The sequence below is a fragment of the Neurospora crassa genome, linkage group II (genome assembly GCF_000182925.2).
Source record: "Neurospora crassa OR74A linkage group II, whole genome shotgun sequence".
Taxonomy (NCBI): domain Eukaryota; kingdom Fungi; phylum Ascomycota; class Sordariomycetes; order Sordariales; family Sordariaceae; genus Neurospora; species Neurospora crassa.
Genome location: NC_026502.1, coordinates 4,437,103 through 4,454,353, shown reverse-complemented (window position 1 = coordinate 4,454,353; position 17,251 = coordinate 4,437,103). Strand labels below are relative to the sequence as shown.

General features: G+C 52.6%; 6 protein-coding genes and 1 non-coding gene across 8 annotated transcripts; 6 read left to right on the top strand and 1 right to left on the bottom strand.

Moving 5' to 3' along the window:
* The first annotated feature begins 1,989 nt into the window (after positions 1-1,989).
* NCU09491 (feruloyl esterase B) lies at positions 1,990-3,279 on the top strand. The gene is made up of 2 exons (XM_958122.2): positions 1,990-2,176; positions 2,233-3,279. The coding sequence occupies exons 1-2, from the start codon at positions 2,018-2,020 to the stop codon at positions 2,950-2,952; spliced, it is 879 nt and encodes a 292-aa protein (XP_963215.1). The 5' UTR covers positions 1,990-2,017; the 3' UTR covers positions 2,953-3,279.
* Positions 3,280-5,491: 2,212 nt separating this feature from the next.
* Positions 5,492-7,214, top strand: NCU09490 (hypothetical protein; the record flags this gene model as incomplete). The annotated part of the gene is made up of 2 exons (XM_958121.2): positions 5,492-6,716; positions 6,844-7,214. 2 exons carry the CDS (start codon positions 5,492-5,494, stop codon positions 7,212-7,214), a joined length of 1,596 nt encoding a protein of 531 aa, XP_963214.2.
* A 2,323-nt stretch (positions 7,215-9,537) lies between these two features.
* NCU15285 lies at positions 9,538-9,630 on the top strand. The gene has a single exon. It is a non-coding gene; the product is annotated as a tRNA-Ala (tRNA).
* A 42-nt stretch (positions 9,631-9,672) lies between these two features.
* NCU11088 lies at positions 9,673-10,753 on the top strand. Of its 2 annotated transcripts, XM_011395358.1 has the most exons (4): positions 9,673-9,745; positions 9,808-10,095; positions 10,213-10,336; positions 10,455-10,753. In XM_011395358.1, the coding sequence occupies exons 2-4, from the start codon at positions 9,981-9,983 to the stop codon at positions 10,645-10,647; spliced, it is 432 nt and encodes a 143-aa protein (XP_011393660.1). In that variant the 5' UTR covers positions 9,673-9,745; positions 9,808-9,980; the 3' UTR covers positions 10,648-10,753. The 2 variants fall into 2 exon arrangements, with proteins under 2 accessions (XP_011393660.1, XP_011393659.1); XM_011395357.1 differs by having other exon boundaries at positions 9,673-10,095.
* Positions 10,753-12,131, bottom strand: NCU09489 (phosphoglycerate mutase). The gene is made up of 3 exons (XM_958120.2): positions 11,888-12,131; positions 11,046-11,833; positions 10,753-10,851 (listed from the first exon to the last, which is right to left on the bottom strand). Exons 1-2 carry the CDS (start codon positions 11,941-11,943, stop codon positions 11,062-11,064), a joined length of 828 nt encoding a protein of 275 aa, XP_963213.1. The 5' UTR covers positions 11,944-12,131; the 3' UTR covers positions 10,753-10,851; positions 11,046-11,061.
* Positions 12,132-12,311: 180 nt separating this feature from the next.
* On the top strand, positions 12,312-14,912 carry NCU09488 (SDA1 domain-containing protein). The gene is made up of 2 exons (XM_958119.3): positions 12,312-12,524; positions 12,630-14,912. The coding sequence occupies exons 1-2, from the start codon at positions 12,442-12,444 to the stop codon at positions 14,779-14,781; spliced, it is 2,235 nt and encodes a 744-aa protein (XP_963212.2). The 5' UTR covers positions 12,312-12,441; the 3' UTR covers positions 14,782-14,912.
* A 702-nt stretch (positions 14,913-15,614) lies between these two features.
* NCU09487 (hypothetical protein) lies at positions 15,615-17,072 on the top strand. The gene has a single exon (XM_958118.2). It carries the CDS (start codon positions 15,731-15,733, stop codon positions 16,931-16,933), a length of 1,203 nt encoding a protein of 400 aa, XP_963211.1. The 5' UTR covers positions 15,615-15,730; the 3' UTR covers positions 16,934-17,072.
* The last annotated feature ends 179 nt before the right edge of the window (positions 17,073-17,251 follow it).

The window sequence follows — 17,251 nt, the reverse complement described above, 5'->3', positions numbered from 1 at the left end:
TGCCCATATTGGATTCAGTTGATCTCCCGATATTGAGTCTTCTGGTTTTCGCAAAACTGTGGAATTGCATGCGAAGGTGATGGTGAACGGGTTACATCATATCGTCACTCCCCTCATCTGGCTACGCCCCTTTCCTTGATTCCGTCACTCTCCAACAACAAACCCCGGAAAAACATACCCCGAACTCCAGCACAGGGGGTAACCTCCATCCCCCCCCCCCCCCCCCCCCCCCTCTCTTAAACACGAGCAGTCCAAGAAACAACGTCCCTCCGACCGCTGGAAGTCCTACGATGACTGGAAAGACTACGGTCCTATGCGCAATCATCTTGAGCGCTTCATGTCATCCATAAATAAAGATGGCCTGAAATCCCACGTTGAACAGCTGCTGCACTCACCCGTCAGGCTCTCCGACCGCTTTCCCGCCGGGTAGCACTGGTGCTGCTTCGAGTTTCTTGTATTTGACGCTGGAACGACGCTTTGTTATTGCCCGCGTGCGCCTGCCCAAACATCCAGGTTGGAGGCAGAAGACAGACCATTGCCAGTGAGTATAGCGGGTGTGTTGGAAGAGAGTAGAGCGTCGAGGTGTTTTGGGGTGGTGGAAAAAACTGGGGGTATCTAAGGGAGTGGAAGGGGAGTTGGTTACCTCTAGGGAGTTGGTGAGGCTGGGGTACGGAGAAGAAGGGACGGAGATGGTGAAAGGAGAAGTGGAAAGGTGGCTGGAGGTAAAGAGAGAGGAGATGCAGGCGTTCCTCAAAAAGGGGGGGTGTTCAGGGGTTCGGATTGGAGAAGAAGAAAAGGGGAGCAAAGGAGAATGTTACCTACTGCGATATGTGTGTACATATGAGTTACGGTAGGGCCTATCCATCCAGCCAGGTCGCAGGCTCGTTGCCGTAGAGGTATTCATGCCCGGACACCTCCACTCTTCCACAGGCTCTTCCAAGCACTAGAGGTACTCTTGACTCAACCTTGTAACTGACCGTAATTGCGACGAATGGACTAGAAATCCATAGAGCCATAACTAGAAGTAGATAAGGGAGACAAGCCATCACCATGAAAATGGGCAATCAAAACACAGGAGGACGTTGACGTTGGTCAATGTAATGAGATGCCAGGTGTGAATGTAACATCTACTCTGACTGTCAATAGCTTGCCGTTTGGATACCTCTACACAGCGTTGCAAATTCGGACCCTGACCGCATTTCGCCCTTAATGAACACTCACTAATATGGATGATGTGCTCAATCATTGCTGGCTCCCATCGCTGTCACTTCAGATATAGCCAGCGGTAAATGGGAAGAGTGTCCCTCCCCAATGGTGACCTCAACTAACATGACACTAGAGTTCATAGCTGGAGTAGGAAGGGGGAAACATATTCCTCATCACAGAGGGATTGTACCTTGCCGGATTTCTGGTTAGATAAACTTATCGGGTCTGCCTTGGAGAGCAGGAGGTGCTATACTGCTGTTCCAATGTAATGGCATTGAAACAAGGCATGGCTGAAGTCATCTAGCCTACTCCCACGCCAATGACACGCGAGTATCAGCGGTGAGGCTATTCCCAATTACCGACACTACTTGCCGAAGCTGCGGCTCCTTGACTCCGAAAAGCAAAAAGGTTATTTGGACGCTCTGGGGTACCTTACCAAGATCTGCGCGTCACTGCACAGTTGGGGAAATGCTACGTTGTGACAGGTGGACGAGGGCATTTACCCGACATCTGTGCGTGCGCTATGTTTCACCAAATGTACCTCAAGACTCTCGTTCCCTGGCACGAAGGCAACATCGCTTACGGAGTTTTCGGAGCTGCCTAGTTGGGAGTTTTGCTCTTGTATGGCTATTCGATGATAGAGAACGAGGAGATTCGGTGAACGCATCGATCGGCCCCTGAGAGGTCCTTTGGATGACAACTGAAGTATAAATGGTCTGGCGCCATACCAATTCGGATGGAGAATCTGGGGAAAGCAAGCAGTTAGCCATCATCTACCAACACCTCAACTACTTCATTCGCCCTTTTGACCATGTTGCCCAGAACATTGCTCGGGCTCGCCCTCACCGCGGCCACAGGCCTCTGTGCCTCGCTGCAGCAGGTGACGAACTGGGGCAGTAACCCAACCAACATTCGAATGTACACCTACGTCCCTGACAAGCTGGCCACAAAGCCCGCCATTATTGTGGCTGTGAGTGCTCTTCTCTTGATTCTCACACATCGGCGATGCTAACGAGGCAATGATAGCTCCACGGCTGTGGCGGCACCGCCCCTTCCTGGTACTCGGGCACACGCCTACCCTCCTACGCCGACCAATACGGCTTCATCCTCATCTATCCCGGCACGCCCAACATGTCCAACTGCTGGGGAGTTAACGACCCTGCTTCTCTCACGCACGGAGCCGGCGGCGACTCCCTCGGTATCGTTGCCATGGTGAACTACACCATCGCCAAATACAACGCCGACGCTTCGCGCGTCTATGTCATGGGCACCTCCTCGGGCGGCATGATGACCAACGTAATGGCCGCCACTTATCCGGAGGTCTTTGAGGCCGGGGCTGCGTACTCGGGCGTTGCGCACGCTTGTTTCGCCGGTGCTGCGTCGGCTACTCCCTTTTCGCCCAACCAGACCTGCGCCAGGGGACTGCAGCACACTCCGGAGGAATGGGGCAACTTTGTGAGGAATTCTTACCCGGGGTACACGGGACGTAGACCAAGGATGCAGATCTACCATGGCCTCGCCGACAATCTGGTATATCCAAGGTGTGCGATGGAGGCCCTGAAGCAGTGGTCGAACGTGCTGGGGGTAGAATTTTCGAGGAATGTCAGCGGAGTGCCGAGCCAGGCGTATACGCAGATTGTGTATGGAGATGGCAGCAAGCTGGTTGGGTATATGGGTGCAGGCGTGGGGCATGTGGCACCGACGAATGAGCAGGTAATGTTGAAGTTCTTTGGGTTGATCAACTAGATGTCGAGCAAAAGGTTAGTTGATGGCTTGATGAAGGAATGCGGACGGGAATGATCACTACACGAGTAGGACAGAGATCTAGAGGTGATGGTAACGTTGGGCTGAAACACAACGGTCGAAATGCGCATCCGTGTTTGACTTGCTGCTTGACATGTTTGTAGCTCGAAGTCCCGTCGGAGAGTCAATCGAATTGGTTCTTTGAAGCGTTAGTTACTTGGCAACACGGTGTGCGAAACGGTCGATGCCCGGTCTACCGCTACAGCCAACCTGAGCGAGAATTAGCATTGCTGTTGGTACTGATGGTTGCTATCACGTTTTTGATGTTTTGGCCAAGTTGACAAGTTCGGTCATACTGCAAGGAAGCATCCGGGCCTTCCCCAGCGAGGTCCGTAGAGGTAGGCACGTGGTAGGTAAGTAGAGGTAGCCTTTCAGCCAACGTGGGACATGTACCGTTTGTACCTTCCGCTTTTGTTCCGGCTACCTACCTATCCACCTCGCTGCAAATGGAAGCCTCAACGCGTGCAGTGCTTTCCATGTTGCATCGCCCCTGTTAAAGTACCTCTACGGTTATTCCGTCTCATTTCCCCACCGTGACCTTGTCATCTCAGCTGCCATCCTACCAGTCGCCGCACTTCCGTCTCTTCGGTGCAGTGATCTTGACCGAACAATGCTCGCCAAACGCTGTCGTCTTGTGTGGCCATACTGTCCGACCGCTCGTCAACTAAGATCCGAAACGCAACAAGTCACGACGGCCACCGCAGAGGGATTGCTGATAGAGTACCGCGAGTGATACAAGTGCGATCCTGGCAGGAGGATTCTAGCTGTCCAGGCATCCCTCAAGTGAAGCCAACAAACAACACAACTTCGAACTCCCCTCCCTGCAGGTCCTGCGGTCTACTCCGATCGCAGCCGGCATCGCAAGTTTTCGAAGAAACTGAACTTATAAACGACAACCATCTCCGTCCCCAAGCATGCGTCGTCAAATATTAATGCCTACGGAGCCTCAGCTGATAATCTTGTACCCGCAAATAATACCGAGCAATTTCCTCGGCAACTCCCTTCACCCCCTCGAGCTCAGTTTCGACTCGACCGGTTGTCCCGTCAGGCGACCTTCCCAGACCGAATAACTGCGAGTTGGAACGTGCGGTTGATTTGATTGGGACAGGCAAACATACCCGGGTCAGGTATAACGACCTCCTCATGGCCCATGCTATGAATGACGGCTAGAACAAGGGTTTCAGCAACCCTTGAAGAGGTCCCAGTTCCATGCACGTAATACGAAGAGGAATGCATGGAAGCTTTCTAGAAGCAATCTGGAGTTTGGACGTCATCCTTGTTATGGTGGAAAAGAAGGGCGTGTAACAGCCTTTGACGCCTAATACATCGAGGACAGGCATCGATACCTAGTTGTGCCAATCTACCGGATCGGGTGGGTGAAAGCATCCATCCAGCAGCTAGGTAATCGTCGATCTTCAAGGTGCGTCGTGAAACCGATCGTTGGTGCGACCGTTGGTAACTTTATCCTCGCTTTCACCCTTGAACATTGCTGCATGGAAGAATGCGTGGAAAATGCTTGCTCCCTCACCATATCCTCTCGGTTGCTTCCAACCTTCAACAGCCCGTGGACCACTGATTCGCGACCCGACCCTTCAGCAACTCCCGAGCACATTTTTGAGGCCGATATCATTGATCTGCCTATCAGGTATCGCTCCTGAGGTTGAATAATATTAGCTCTCTGCGAACGTATGCTCTTCTGACTCTAGATTCCTTTCCCCCTTCGCCTTTGCTTTCCTAAACTCACCAGCACAGCCCCTTACTGCCCAGGACCTGACCGCGCAACAGATCCAACAACCAGACCCTTTACACTGTAGCAACCCCTTTCTTCCAAACATGTAAAAACACAACGGTTGATATGATCAGTTCAACTGGCCCACAGTATCCTTGCTATCCTCCCTAGACGGTACATTACCGCACGTATATGAAGTCTGCCGTCGAACACCGCCGCTCCGTCTGCATTTGACTATTGTTTCGCCCTTACTAGCGTCAACACCCCAGTTCATCATCACACAATGAACAACCCATGCCATGAGCTTTCGGCCTTTGTTGAAGAACGTGGCCGGATCGCCATGTAGCATATGGGTACTCTTCGGGGACGAACATGGGTGGAAACACAGGTATATGATGGTACAGGTCCCCGAAGAGGAACTACATCCCAGAAGGAAAACATCACTCTCTTGGTCTCAAGTGAGATAAACATCCCGGTCTTCCTTATAATCGTCTAACATGCCCTCGCTTGAAAACTCATCCTCCAACGCTTCGCCTGGGGGCACAAGGATTGGGCGGCCACCTCAGTGGACATTGTCAAGGTCACGGAAGCTGGCCAGACTGTATGTATATACGACCTTGTCCATCGGAAGGATCATCAAAGTATTAGGTGACGACCTCTTCGCCCCCCGGTATGTGATAAAGCACCGCTCCTGGCAAGTCAAGGTGGCTGACCGGTCTCAGCAAAAACTCGGCCCAAAAGACAGTGCATAAAATGCTTGACCATGACCCCCGTCATCTGCGGCCCGAGTCACGCGTTGAGATGGATCAACGCATTGATAGTCTGTCAAAGTCTATCATTCGGAAGCGAACACCGGGCAATATCATTGGCCGACTACATCCTACTGAGGTTCAGCGAAGGATATCCGACTGTTCGACGCTATACGCCGAGAAGGTGTGCTCTTTACTGGATAACTTTACGATAGCAAGCGTGTTGGATCTTGAAGACATACAACGACACTCTTGGTTGGCTGAGTCTCACGAGCTTCCAATTACCGACATTGGCGCCGTCGGGATTTCTCCCACACCGGGCTTTGCGGTACCAGGTGATATCCTGACTGCCCATACCTTGGACTGTGCTGAACTTCCAGCATCCGGGCATGGTAGTGGGACTTGCTGGTGCGCAATCGTAGCGGAAACGACAAGAGAAGAAGACTCATGGCTGACACCAACCGGGGAGATACGAGACAAAGTTAGCGACCTGGTCCGAAATCCATCACCGGAGGTATGCCAGCTGCATGACCCCTTTGGCAACACTTTGCTTCACTTGTTTTCTGCCACAAGTGGCTGTCAAGCGCAGTTGTTTCGGGTCGTACCATATGCCGGTAATGCCTTGGGCCTTACCAACACTGCCAACCAGACATTTCTTCATGTTTTGAGCCCCGAATGGTTTACCAACGTTCCGAGCGCCTTGTCGTCTCTGCGAAGACTTCTTGACGTCATCCGTCCCTCTCATCCCGACATTTTTCACGTCACCGATGTCTATGGCCGCACCTTCTTTCACCGGGCGGCATCCTTGAGAGCAGACCGGGAGGTTTTGACCGATATCCTAGCATACTGCAATATTGCCATTCCACTATCTCGAGATGCATTCGGCTTTGATCCAGTCGCCAATGTCCAGCCGAACCCGACTGTTCCACAACCTGAAAGTACCAACCACGGTAGCCCCATCTCCTACACCCCTCATCACCTCCCCATCGGCTCGAACATGCCGTCCAGAGTCCCCTCCCCCAGCGTCAGCGTTTCTGGTATCCCCTCTCGAGCATACGAAGGGCCCTTTCTAGCCTACCATGCCCGATTAATCCAAATCATTCACTCGGCCTATCCCAACCCTCTTGTCGAGGACTCCGAAGGTCGTAACGGCTTGCACTGTCTGGCAGAAGCCATCATCAACCAACAAATCATGGACAAACAACGTTCCGCCCTATCAACCACCTCCAGTAGGTAGCCGTCCCCATAGGCGTAGCACACATTCATCACTCTCATCGGAACTCATTCCTTTCCGCGTCATCCAGTCAACTGGCCACACTTCCCACTCCTCTCCTGTCTCGAGTACCTTCGGGATAGTGACAGAGCACGAAAACGCCCTTCCGTCTCGCCTCCGCCACTTACGCTCCCTCCTTGATCCTTCCCCTGAAGATAGCGCCGTAGGCGTAAACCCAAACGCGTATGACAAATCTGGCTGCACTCCCCTTATGGCCTTCATCCAGCATAATGCTGATCACGAAGACGATAAATCTCGCACTCTCCAAAGCATCCTCGAAACACTTACTAAAGGTGGAGCGAGCATTGAAGCGAGAAATAGAAGGGGAGAAACGCCCTTATTGATAGCGGCGAGGCTGGGAAGGAAGACTGCCCTAAGCGTACTGTTGGAGCAGGGAGCCAACATGCGAGCGAAAGACAGGTGGGGTAGGGGGGTTTTGGAGATTCTGGACTGAGGGGTCTTGGAGTGTAATGGTTTTGCTAGCAAAGCTCAGGAAGAGAGATCAACTGGAAGAGAAAAGGGGATAAAAGAGAGGGAGGAGTTGGCGCTATATGCTAGGTTGGAGGCTTGTAGAGGTTTATTGACGAGACGGAGGGGTTGGGTAGTTGGGTACGTGAGTGAGAAGGAGGAGGATGGGATGGGGGTGGTGGGGGAGTGGAGGGTCCAATGACGACTTGAGACAGATGCAGAGGAGAGGGAGGTGTGTATGTGACGTAGTAGGCGATGGATTGGAATTGACATATGGTGGCGGGCATTGGGATGGAGAAAAACATACGATTTCGACAACAGGCATGGGTATGGGCAGGATATTTGGCGCAATGTTGGCTTCGGCATCAATAGACTTGGTTCGCATGGCGGGCGGGAAACAGACTATGGTACGGATCAACAAACCTAGAGGTAGAGGTAAACTACATACCTCTAGTAACCAATCATCTTTCAACCAAAGAAGCGAACCACCCCTTCGGCATGCTGGTCAGGACCCCACTTTCGGTATGGGTGTATTTCCACAACACCGTACTTTGTGGGGTGTATGCACAATTTGCATATAACGGCGGATTGTAGAGGAGACCTTTATGTTCCAGAAGATGTATCGTACCTACAGGTATCGATGTACTGTCGTGTAATGATCCATTGAGCGGTAGGGTACCTTACTAGTAGAGGTAGAAGTAGTTGCACCGCATTCTGGGGGAGCACGGGGGCAGCGGGCACGACATGGACGAGATTTCTCCGCAAGAGGGTTAGGGTTACAGTATGGACGTGACGTCTGAGAGTTGCTCGATGTCATTAACCGTGATAACAGCAGAATAACGGGCCATGAGCCTGTCGTGGGTAGTGACTGTTGTCCATGGCAAGGTAGTCGAGCCTTGACGACATGGATGTACCTAACATGCGACCCGCTTGCCGTGCGGGGTTGGTGGCGTGGCTGCTGTTTGATTCCTGGACTTTGGTGGTCATCGCGATGCCTTAGGAAAATAGAGATGACCTTGGGCAGGGACGGTGCTGATATGACTGGTGATGAAGTGGTAAACAGACGACAAAATATGAAGGATATGCACATAAGGGTTATGTATTGAAGGAATCGAAGCGATAGTCGTCAAATTTGTTTAGGGTGGATGGCGTGAAATGGGACGTAAAGAGTGAGGTTGCGCTGTAGTGTAGTAATTTTCGTGTAACATGCGACTGTGGTCGAGACTTGAAAAGAAAAGAAAGGATGTCTCATTCGAGTGTGTGCACAACTTCAAAGAAATATGTGCGGTGCTTGGTAACGAGCGACAACTGAGTGAATCCGGTAGCGTCGTAACGGAGTTGTACAAATGGAAGCAGATGTGTATTTTTTGAGCTTTAGCACTATCAAGTTTCGGACGAGTTTCGGAGATTGTCCCGAGTTGATGAGAGGTCGTGACTATTCATTGACGTTTCTCCAAATTGGTGGAGCCGTCGGTGTCAGTGCAACGAAGTGCTCGCACCAAAGATTTCCTGATTAGGATGCAAAACCAGCATATGATTGGTTGTAGTTTCAAGACGGCTTGGTCGATTTTGGAGCGCTGCGGGTGCGCGGGAACGGTTGTGGGGTAGCGAATGAACCTGTGGAATCCTCGTTTTGAAGACAACAAGATGAAAGGAACCGTAAACCAACGTCCCCATTAGGATGTAACAAGTGATGTAGACGATTACTTGTTGGAATTAAATGTATTGTCAAACTGATGGATGGCTTTGGCAGCGCGAGTTTGATGGAAAGCAATGCGTGCTACCTCGTCACTGTTGGCGGTGGTGGTAAGGGTGTTGTCCTGGAAGCGAGCGTAGAGGGCAGCATCAATTGATGTTTTCAGCTGCCCCGCACGTCATCCGAGGAGAGTGGCGCAACAGTCCAGTCTCGTGATGAATTACAATATCGTTATCTTGCAGGTTATTGACGTTGAGATAGGACTTGAAAAGACCTTGCCCGAAAGATGCGCATATCACGCGACGCGACTGTGAAGGCCCCCATGTCGTGCTGGCTCACGGTGTCGCGCAGTCGCGGCATTGTGGATTGACGCTTCAAGACGTTCCTCCATATGAAGAAAAGAAGGAGAAGGGAAAAGAAGTGACGGTTATTGTTGCGGCACGGGTTGTCAGTTTCCGAAGAATGATGTTCACGCCGATAAAAGTAAGATTTGACGCATACGATGACTGGCTGGAAGATCTGGATCCAGAACGAGACTTCTAGAACAAAGGTGAGACCTAAAATGTTGCACCAGTCATGGGCCAGAAATTTTACATAATATTTTAACTTCGATGGGCAATTGGTCTAGTGGTATGATTTCCGCTTCGCATGTCGACTATTCGGTCATCTTTGTGGAAGGTCACCGGTTCAATCCCGGTATTGTCCAAGTTGTGTTTTTTTTGTTGCAGTTGTCTTATTATTCAAGCATCATCATAATGATCATTCCCTGGCAAGCTCTTTCGTTAGAACTTCTTGCAGATAGTACGGAAGGTGTTTGTCTCGTTCGTAAATGCTTTTGACGACGATTGCGCCGAGGGAAAACTGACCGTGCCAAACCTCGCAGTAAAAGAAATGAGTAATGTGGGGGAGTGAGAACTTCCATACACCCGCCACAACTGTTCTTTGTCACGAGCGGGAGCATCAGCAGTCAATTCTCCAGCGCAACTCCATAAACGCAACCACTCTCACTGCTACCAATCACCTCCCCGCCAACAATCAGACTCAATTATCGTTGAGATGGCTCGCTCCGAAGAAGCACAAGCTTTTTTCCACGCCGTCTACAGCGCCGTGCAAGAGATTCCACACGGCAAAGTCACCAGCTACGGCCACATTGCAAAGCTGGTTGGGACGCGTATGCAAATACTTCCTGCTCACATCGGTTCACGAGATGCACCTCATCCTGATACCACCAATCTCCCTTTTCGTACCACACAGGTGGAAATGCTGACAAGCGACATAAACTCAACAGCGCAACGGCCCCGGCAGGTAGGAGTCTGCCTCAAACACCTCCCCATTGACCCGTCAGCCCGGTTCAATCATGAGAATGTACCCTGGCAGAGAGTGATCAATGCCAAGGGCGTTATTTCTCCTCGGTATGTGCGCTTCCAACGGCAGCTCAGACATCGGCTCAAAGGAGAATTGCCTGTTGAACTACATGTGGATCGTCAATGTATGTGACGGATCAGATACTGACAGCCCATTTTTTATAAGATCTCAGCCGGAAGGATCACGCAGCCAAGCGACAGCATTGGAGGCGGAAGGTGTCATTGTTACAACGGGGGCATTGGGAGAGCTCATGGTTGACTTCGCAGAGTATGGATGGTTCCCCAGGATACTGCCGTCAGAGGAAGGAGAGGAGCTAGAGTCCATTGATAGCGAGGAAGGCGAAAGCGACGAGGAATAGCAAAAGAGACATGATCATTGAAAGACTCAAATCGCATGATCATAGCATATGTGTCTAGGCAATATCAAGAATCACGGGTTTACAAAGAGTGAAGGTTATGAAAAGGATCAAGTATCATTGCGAGCTATTCTGAGGTGTACCGAAGTAACGATGGCTTGGCATATTCCAGCAAGCCTCGAGTGGTGCCAGTTCAAGATATCCTGTCTTTGATACCCGTTAGCAACGGCGCTCACATCAAGACAATGATAACCAGGACAATTGTGATGTGCTTTCTCAGATAGCGGTTGGACAAGTTTTTCCACATAGTGTTTCGGTACAGGTCTGTGAACATTGTTTTTCTCATCATGAAAAGCAGGCAGGGTGTGTGGTGTAAATGAAGAAAGGAGGCAGGAACATACCAATTGCTGACACCGGTCAATCAACCCGTCGCTTTTTGGCAGCGGGTTTGAAGAACGAATCCATCGTCTTCTGTTTACTGTCAAACTTGGCACTGCCAATGCCACCCCTGGTCCTTTTCAGGCCGTGGAGGTGGTCAAGGACGTTGACCCGGACGACAGTCAACTGAGCAGTCGACTTCTCGGTTTCCTCAGACGAGGCGATGGCATCCACCTTCATCTCGAGATATCCAGTGTTGCTCCAAGCAGCGAGAAATTCTGACCTTCCGGCAACAGAACCCGACGACAGCTTTGCGTTGGCAAGCCTCGTCATCTCTTCTGGGGCATAACGCGCCAAAAGTGATCTCAAGAGCGAGTTGAGTATCAAGCCATGCGCGACAACCACGACGGAGGTGTTGGTCTTGCAGTTATCACCATTGGAGATACTGTCCAGCAGCGGATCCAGGTGGGCTTGTACGAAATCGGTGGCTCGCGCGCGCATCTCGTCATGCGTTTCGGCATCGGAATGCGGTGTGCCAAAGCGCTTCCCCTCGGCAGATCGGAAATCGCGTTCGCGAAGCTCGACAACCTGTACTAGTTGGAGCTTGGAATGGTCCGTATCTTCCTTCTCCGTTGCCTTCGTCACCTGGGCGTCCACAATGGCCTGGGCAGTACTGACTGCGCGCTGCAGATCGGAAGAGAAGATGTGCGTGACAGGACCAATTGAGGACGACCGCGAGGCAAAGTGCGAGGCTAGACGACGTGCCTGCAAGACACCGTGGGTGGTGAGGGGGGAGTCACGAATGCCTGCGCTGGGGAAGGTCAGCCAATTGTCCTGTGGACATGGTCTGCTGGATTGAACGTACTATAAACCGGCCACGTTGTCGACGGTCTCTCCGTGTCGAACGAGGAAGAGCCGCATGTTGTTGGGAGATGAAGGACGAAACGAAAGACAGCATATGCCAATCGTCTCGGTTGTCCAAGTTCAAGTGGCGGATGAGGAATGCATCATCGCCGGAATGGGAATAGCAAACCGCGGGGAGCAGTTGCTGCCGTCAATCGCCCAAGTAAATGGTGATTTGTGGAAAGCAAAAGGGAAAAGAAATCCAAGAAAAAGCGCGGCAGAAAAAGAAAATTTAAAAGGGCACAGTTCAAGTGGGGTACAGAATGCCGCGCTGTCCAGGGTCCTCCCCGCCTGGAACGTCCACCAACTCCACTGGCGCAGCTGATAAGGATCCGATAAGGAATCAATTTCCCAAAAAATTCTGGACCGCTGAAGCTCCAGGCAAAGCGAGGGTTGAGGATTGTGCCAGAGGACTGGAACTGAACAGAGCAGAGGGAACCGGCTTGCACTCTCGTTGCGACTCGCATCGATCTCAACATCACTCAGAATACCGTCCTTCCCGCTCCAGCCGCCAAGATGCCCAAGAGAAAGGTGGCCGCCCTCGAGAAGGTCGACGCTGACCTGGTCAGTTTGCAGTACAAGATCAGGAGGGATCCCAAGTGAGTTGTTCTTGTTGTTGTCGTCGTCGTCGTCGTCGTCGTCGCCAATTGCTGCCCTCGTCGTCAGTCGCTTCTGTTTACTAACACCCTGGCCTCCTCCTCCAGATCCTATGCCCAAGAGTTTTACGACCAATGGCTCGCATACGACGCCCAACGGCAAATCTTCATCTCGTCCCCTTCCTCCGCCTCCAGCGAAGATAACAAGAAATTCCACGATCTCGTTGACCTCGTCGCGCACGTCGCCGATCTGTACCCCGATGTCACTGCCCCCTACTTCGACCACCTTAAGGAGCTCTTGACTCAACACCATGCCGTTCTCAACCCCGATCTTCGCGAAAAGGTTGTTGGCAGCTTGTCTCTCCTCCGTCGCAAGGATGTCATCGACTCGACCAGCCTGCTTACCACCCTCTTCCCCATTTTAATCTCGACGCCCTCCAAGTCTCTCCGCTCCCTCCTGTATACCAAGATCGTCAGCGACCTGCGCGAGTCCAACTCCAAGGCCACCAACCACAAGCTCAACCGCACCATCCAAACTGTCTTGCACAACCTCGTTACCTCGGACCGCACTTCGACCAAAGGCATGTGGGCCTGCCGCATCACCCGCGAGCTGTGGCGCCGCCAGATCTGGACCGACGCCCGGCCCTGCGACGTCATGAAGGAGGCCTGTTTGTCCGACAACGAAAAGGTCGTCGTTGGTGGTGTCCGCTTCTTCTTGGGTGGCGACAAGGAGCGCGAGGAGATGGAGGACGACTCTAGTGACGAGGAGATTGACATTAAGAAGGTCAAGCATCAGGGCACTATCAACAAGAAGACCAAGAAGCGCCAAAAGGCCATGGAGAAGGCCATGGAAAAGATTAAGAAGCAGGAGCGCAAGAAGCATGCCCCTCATCCGCTGAACTTCTCGGCTCTCCACCTCATTCACGATCCTCAAGGCTTCGCCGAGCAGCTTTTCCAGAAACACCTGCAGAATACCAAGTGCAAGTTCTCCCTCGACAACAAGCTACTGGTCCTCCAGCTCGTCACCCGTCTGGTCGGTCTGCACAAGCTCACCATCATTTCCTTGTATCCGTGGTTCACCAAGTACTTGACGCCCAAGCAACCGTCCGTCACTTCATTCCTCGCTTCTTTGGCGCAGGCGACACACAACCACGTTCCTCCCGACGCCATCGAACCTCTCGTTGTCAAGATCGCCAATGAGTTCGTCTCGGAGGCTTCTGCCGCCGAAGTTGCCTCTGCCGGTATCAACTCTATCCGTGAAGTCGCTTTGCGCCAACCGCTCTGCATGAGCGAGACTCTCCTTCAAGATCTAGTCATGTACCAAAAGTCCAAGGACAAGGGCGTGGTAATGGCCGCCAAGGGTCTTCAGTCTCTTTACCGTGAAGTTTACCCCGAGCTGCTGCAAAAGAAGTTCCGCGGCAAGGAGGCAACCATGGGATTGAAGTCGGGTGAGGTCAAGAGGCTCAAGTTTGGTGAAGAGCAAGTGGAGAGCGGTATTGAGGGTATCGAGCTTCTCGAGAAGTACAAGGAGGAGCAGAAACTCAAGAAACTCGCTGAGAAGGGTGAGGATGCTGATGGAGACGCTAAGATGAAGGATGATGATGATGACGAAGATGGGTTCAATTCCGACGAGTGGGAAGTCGCCTCCAACGATTCTGACTCTTCAACCGGGTGGATCAACGTTGAGCACTCCGATGACGAGGACGAAGGGCCTGCAGCCAAGAAGCAGCGTCGCGACAGCTCAACGGCTCCTGATCTCATCTCCGACGAAGCCATGGCCGCCGCCGCCGAAGCCAACCGCATTTCCAAGCTCGCCATGACCACTATCCTCACGCCCGCCGACCTCGCCAAACTGGCAGAGCTCCGCCGGGAGGCCCAATTAGACAAGATGACAGGCACCGTCTCCAAGAGGAGACAAGAACTTATCGCCAAGCACATCGAAGACGGTGTTACCGCCGACGACATTGAGTTGCCTGCCCAGATTGGCAAGAAGAGCACCAAGGAGGAGCGGGTGGCCATGGCCAAGGATGGCAAGCCTGCGCGTGAGGAGCACAAGTCGACGCAGGCAATCAGGAAATCCAAGAAGGAGGCTGAGGGCAAGTCGTCGACGAACAAGGAGAAGGCGAGAAAGAAGAACTTCCTAATGACGGTTGGTAAGGCGAGGGCGAAGCATAAGAGGAGTTTGGTGGATACCAAGAAGCGTCTGACGGCGCATATTGCTAGGAGTAAGAGCGGAGGAAGGAGAAGGAACGGTATGTAACACGGAGAGTTGTGGAATCGGTGATTCTCTGTTTTCGTAATCGTATTTGTTTGTACCTTTTTTTAGGTTTTGGGAAATTAACTGCGGACGAGTGTTGTACTCGTTCATGTGTAATCACACATTGTTTCCAGTCCTTTCGGGTGAAGTTGGTCCTTTGTTCCATGGTACTTATCCATATCACCCTTTTCTCCCCACGGTCCGTTGTTTGACTCCGCGATGAGGGAAGAACGAGAAACCGTCGCCGTCACCGTCCAAGGGTTACAGATGTAGAGGCACGGTAGAGGTATACTTTTACCCAATACAGATTGAACTTCTAGAGTAGAGGTAGTCTCGTATGCCTCGTCGCCTCACAGACTTCAACTAAAGTCGCCATCTCGTTCAACCTTTGCCTTCAGTATTGACCGTAAACCACTCGGCCAACAAGGTGAACATTGCAGCAGCGTGACAAGTCCACCCGATCATGTATTTGTAGAAGATTAGCTGGCTGCCCTGGTCACTGGGTCTCGAGCTGGCTGGATCGATACCGTACCTTCTTTCGTCTGATGTCAGTACTTACCTAATGTTTGCCTGCCCTTTACGCCTTGCCTCACGGCTCTTCACTCCGTACCTGCCTGTGAATGATAAGTTATGTGCTGAGGAGTACTTGGCACTTTATGCCTGATGTTAGACCTCCGTCTGAAGTTGAACTAGGCAGGCAGCTGGCAGGAACCGGTGACGCAACAGGAGCCTCTTGGAAAATAATGGCAGCAGCCCCTCCACGCCCTCCTTCATCCTCCCAGAAACATTATTGTCTCCTTCCGTTAAAACACCTACAACGCCATCACGGTCTTGATCTCAAGATTATCGTTCGCCCATCGGGGTTACGCCACGCAAGCTCTCAGTTAAGCAAGAACCAAGCCAACACCGCACAACTCGCTCCCTCGCCAAACAACGAGGCAAGTACGCGACAATGAAGTTTCACTTTTTTCTCACCTTAAGCGCCGGCCTCACCCAGGTCCTGGCCGCGCCCTACATCGAGAGATCTACCCGTGAGCTCACTGGCCACAAAACCATCACTACCACAGCCAGCGCGGAGTTCCACATCGATGGCTTGCCGGGTCTTCCCAAGCCCATTTTCTCGACTGATACCCACCAGGGGCACGCTCACGGCACCGAGACTGCCGCTGTGACTGTACCTACAGGCGGTTACGGCGCCAGCAGCACCGCACCCGAGTCTGACTCCGAGACTGAGAGCATCGTGACCGAGGTCGAGACCGACATCAAGACCGTCACCATCGCGGCCTCCGTCGATGCTGTCACCGCTCCTGGCTTCACCAACTCAACCGCCGACTTCGTCCCCAAGGCCACCATCACCGTCACCCCGGTTGTTGTCACCGTCTCTGCCGATCATACCAGCCACAGCAGTACTTACGGTGAGACCTCAAGCAACCTCGTCCGCCCCCGGGGTCTCCAGGTCGAGCAGCAGGCTGCCCCCGACAAGCAGTACACCACCCTAACCTTCACTTTCGACACCATGGCCACTACCTACACCCTGTTGCTCCCCAACAGCGGTGACGTCACCGACACTCCTGCTCCCGTCATCCGTCCCACGCGTAGCTACCCGCTTGCTCCTCCTTCCGGTACCTGGACCGAGCAGAACACGATGGTCACCAGCACCATCCTCGGCGTCCACCGTCGCTCTGCTCCCTCTTCCCCCGTCTCGCCCATCGAGACCAGCGTCTCCATCGCCCCAGGTTACCACGTCCTCCCCATTCCTGCTCCGGCCCCGAATCCGCTGGAGGAGGCCGCCCTCAGCGTGACCACCCCCGCTCCGTCCATGCCTCGTCCCAAGGAGCAAGTCCGCACTACCATCCTCAACGGTGGCGAGGGCGCTGTCGAGCGCATCTCCAAGGTTGGCAAAGGCGTCCAGGCCAATCATCTCGAGCACGAGGGCGTTCAGGCCGGCAAGCAGAACGATGCCAACGATGAGCCCGAGTCTACCCATGACTTGTCGTGGTACTTCACTGCGAGCTATACCGATGACTCTGTCTCGCTGACGATGCAGCCTTGTTATTACGATTGGCAGTGTTGGCCGGAGCCGAGCTCCTCGAACACGGAGGTTTTTTTGCCGGGTGTCGATGGCGGTAGGGTGGCTGCCCCGACTCAGATTTGAACTCGGATCCGGATCCTGGAACTCAGACTTTGGGACTTCAGATTCGGCATGTTCTGATTTGATCTGATCTGGTTCGCCAGCTGGACTGGCACTTGGTGGTTGAAGGGTAATGACTGGAGTTTACCTAGAATTCATGGTTTATGACCTTCGCCTGGAAAACTTGCATCTTAGCGTCGGAGTTCGGATCGGGAGGCGTCTGCGATGGCTTTTTATCTGTTTCGTAGCCTGAGCTTGGCGGTTTGTCCACATACATATAAATGGTACTTGACCGGCTGTATTGCTCCTTACACAGTACCTCTAGGCATATTTCGGAAGGAC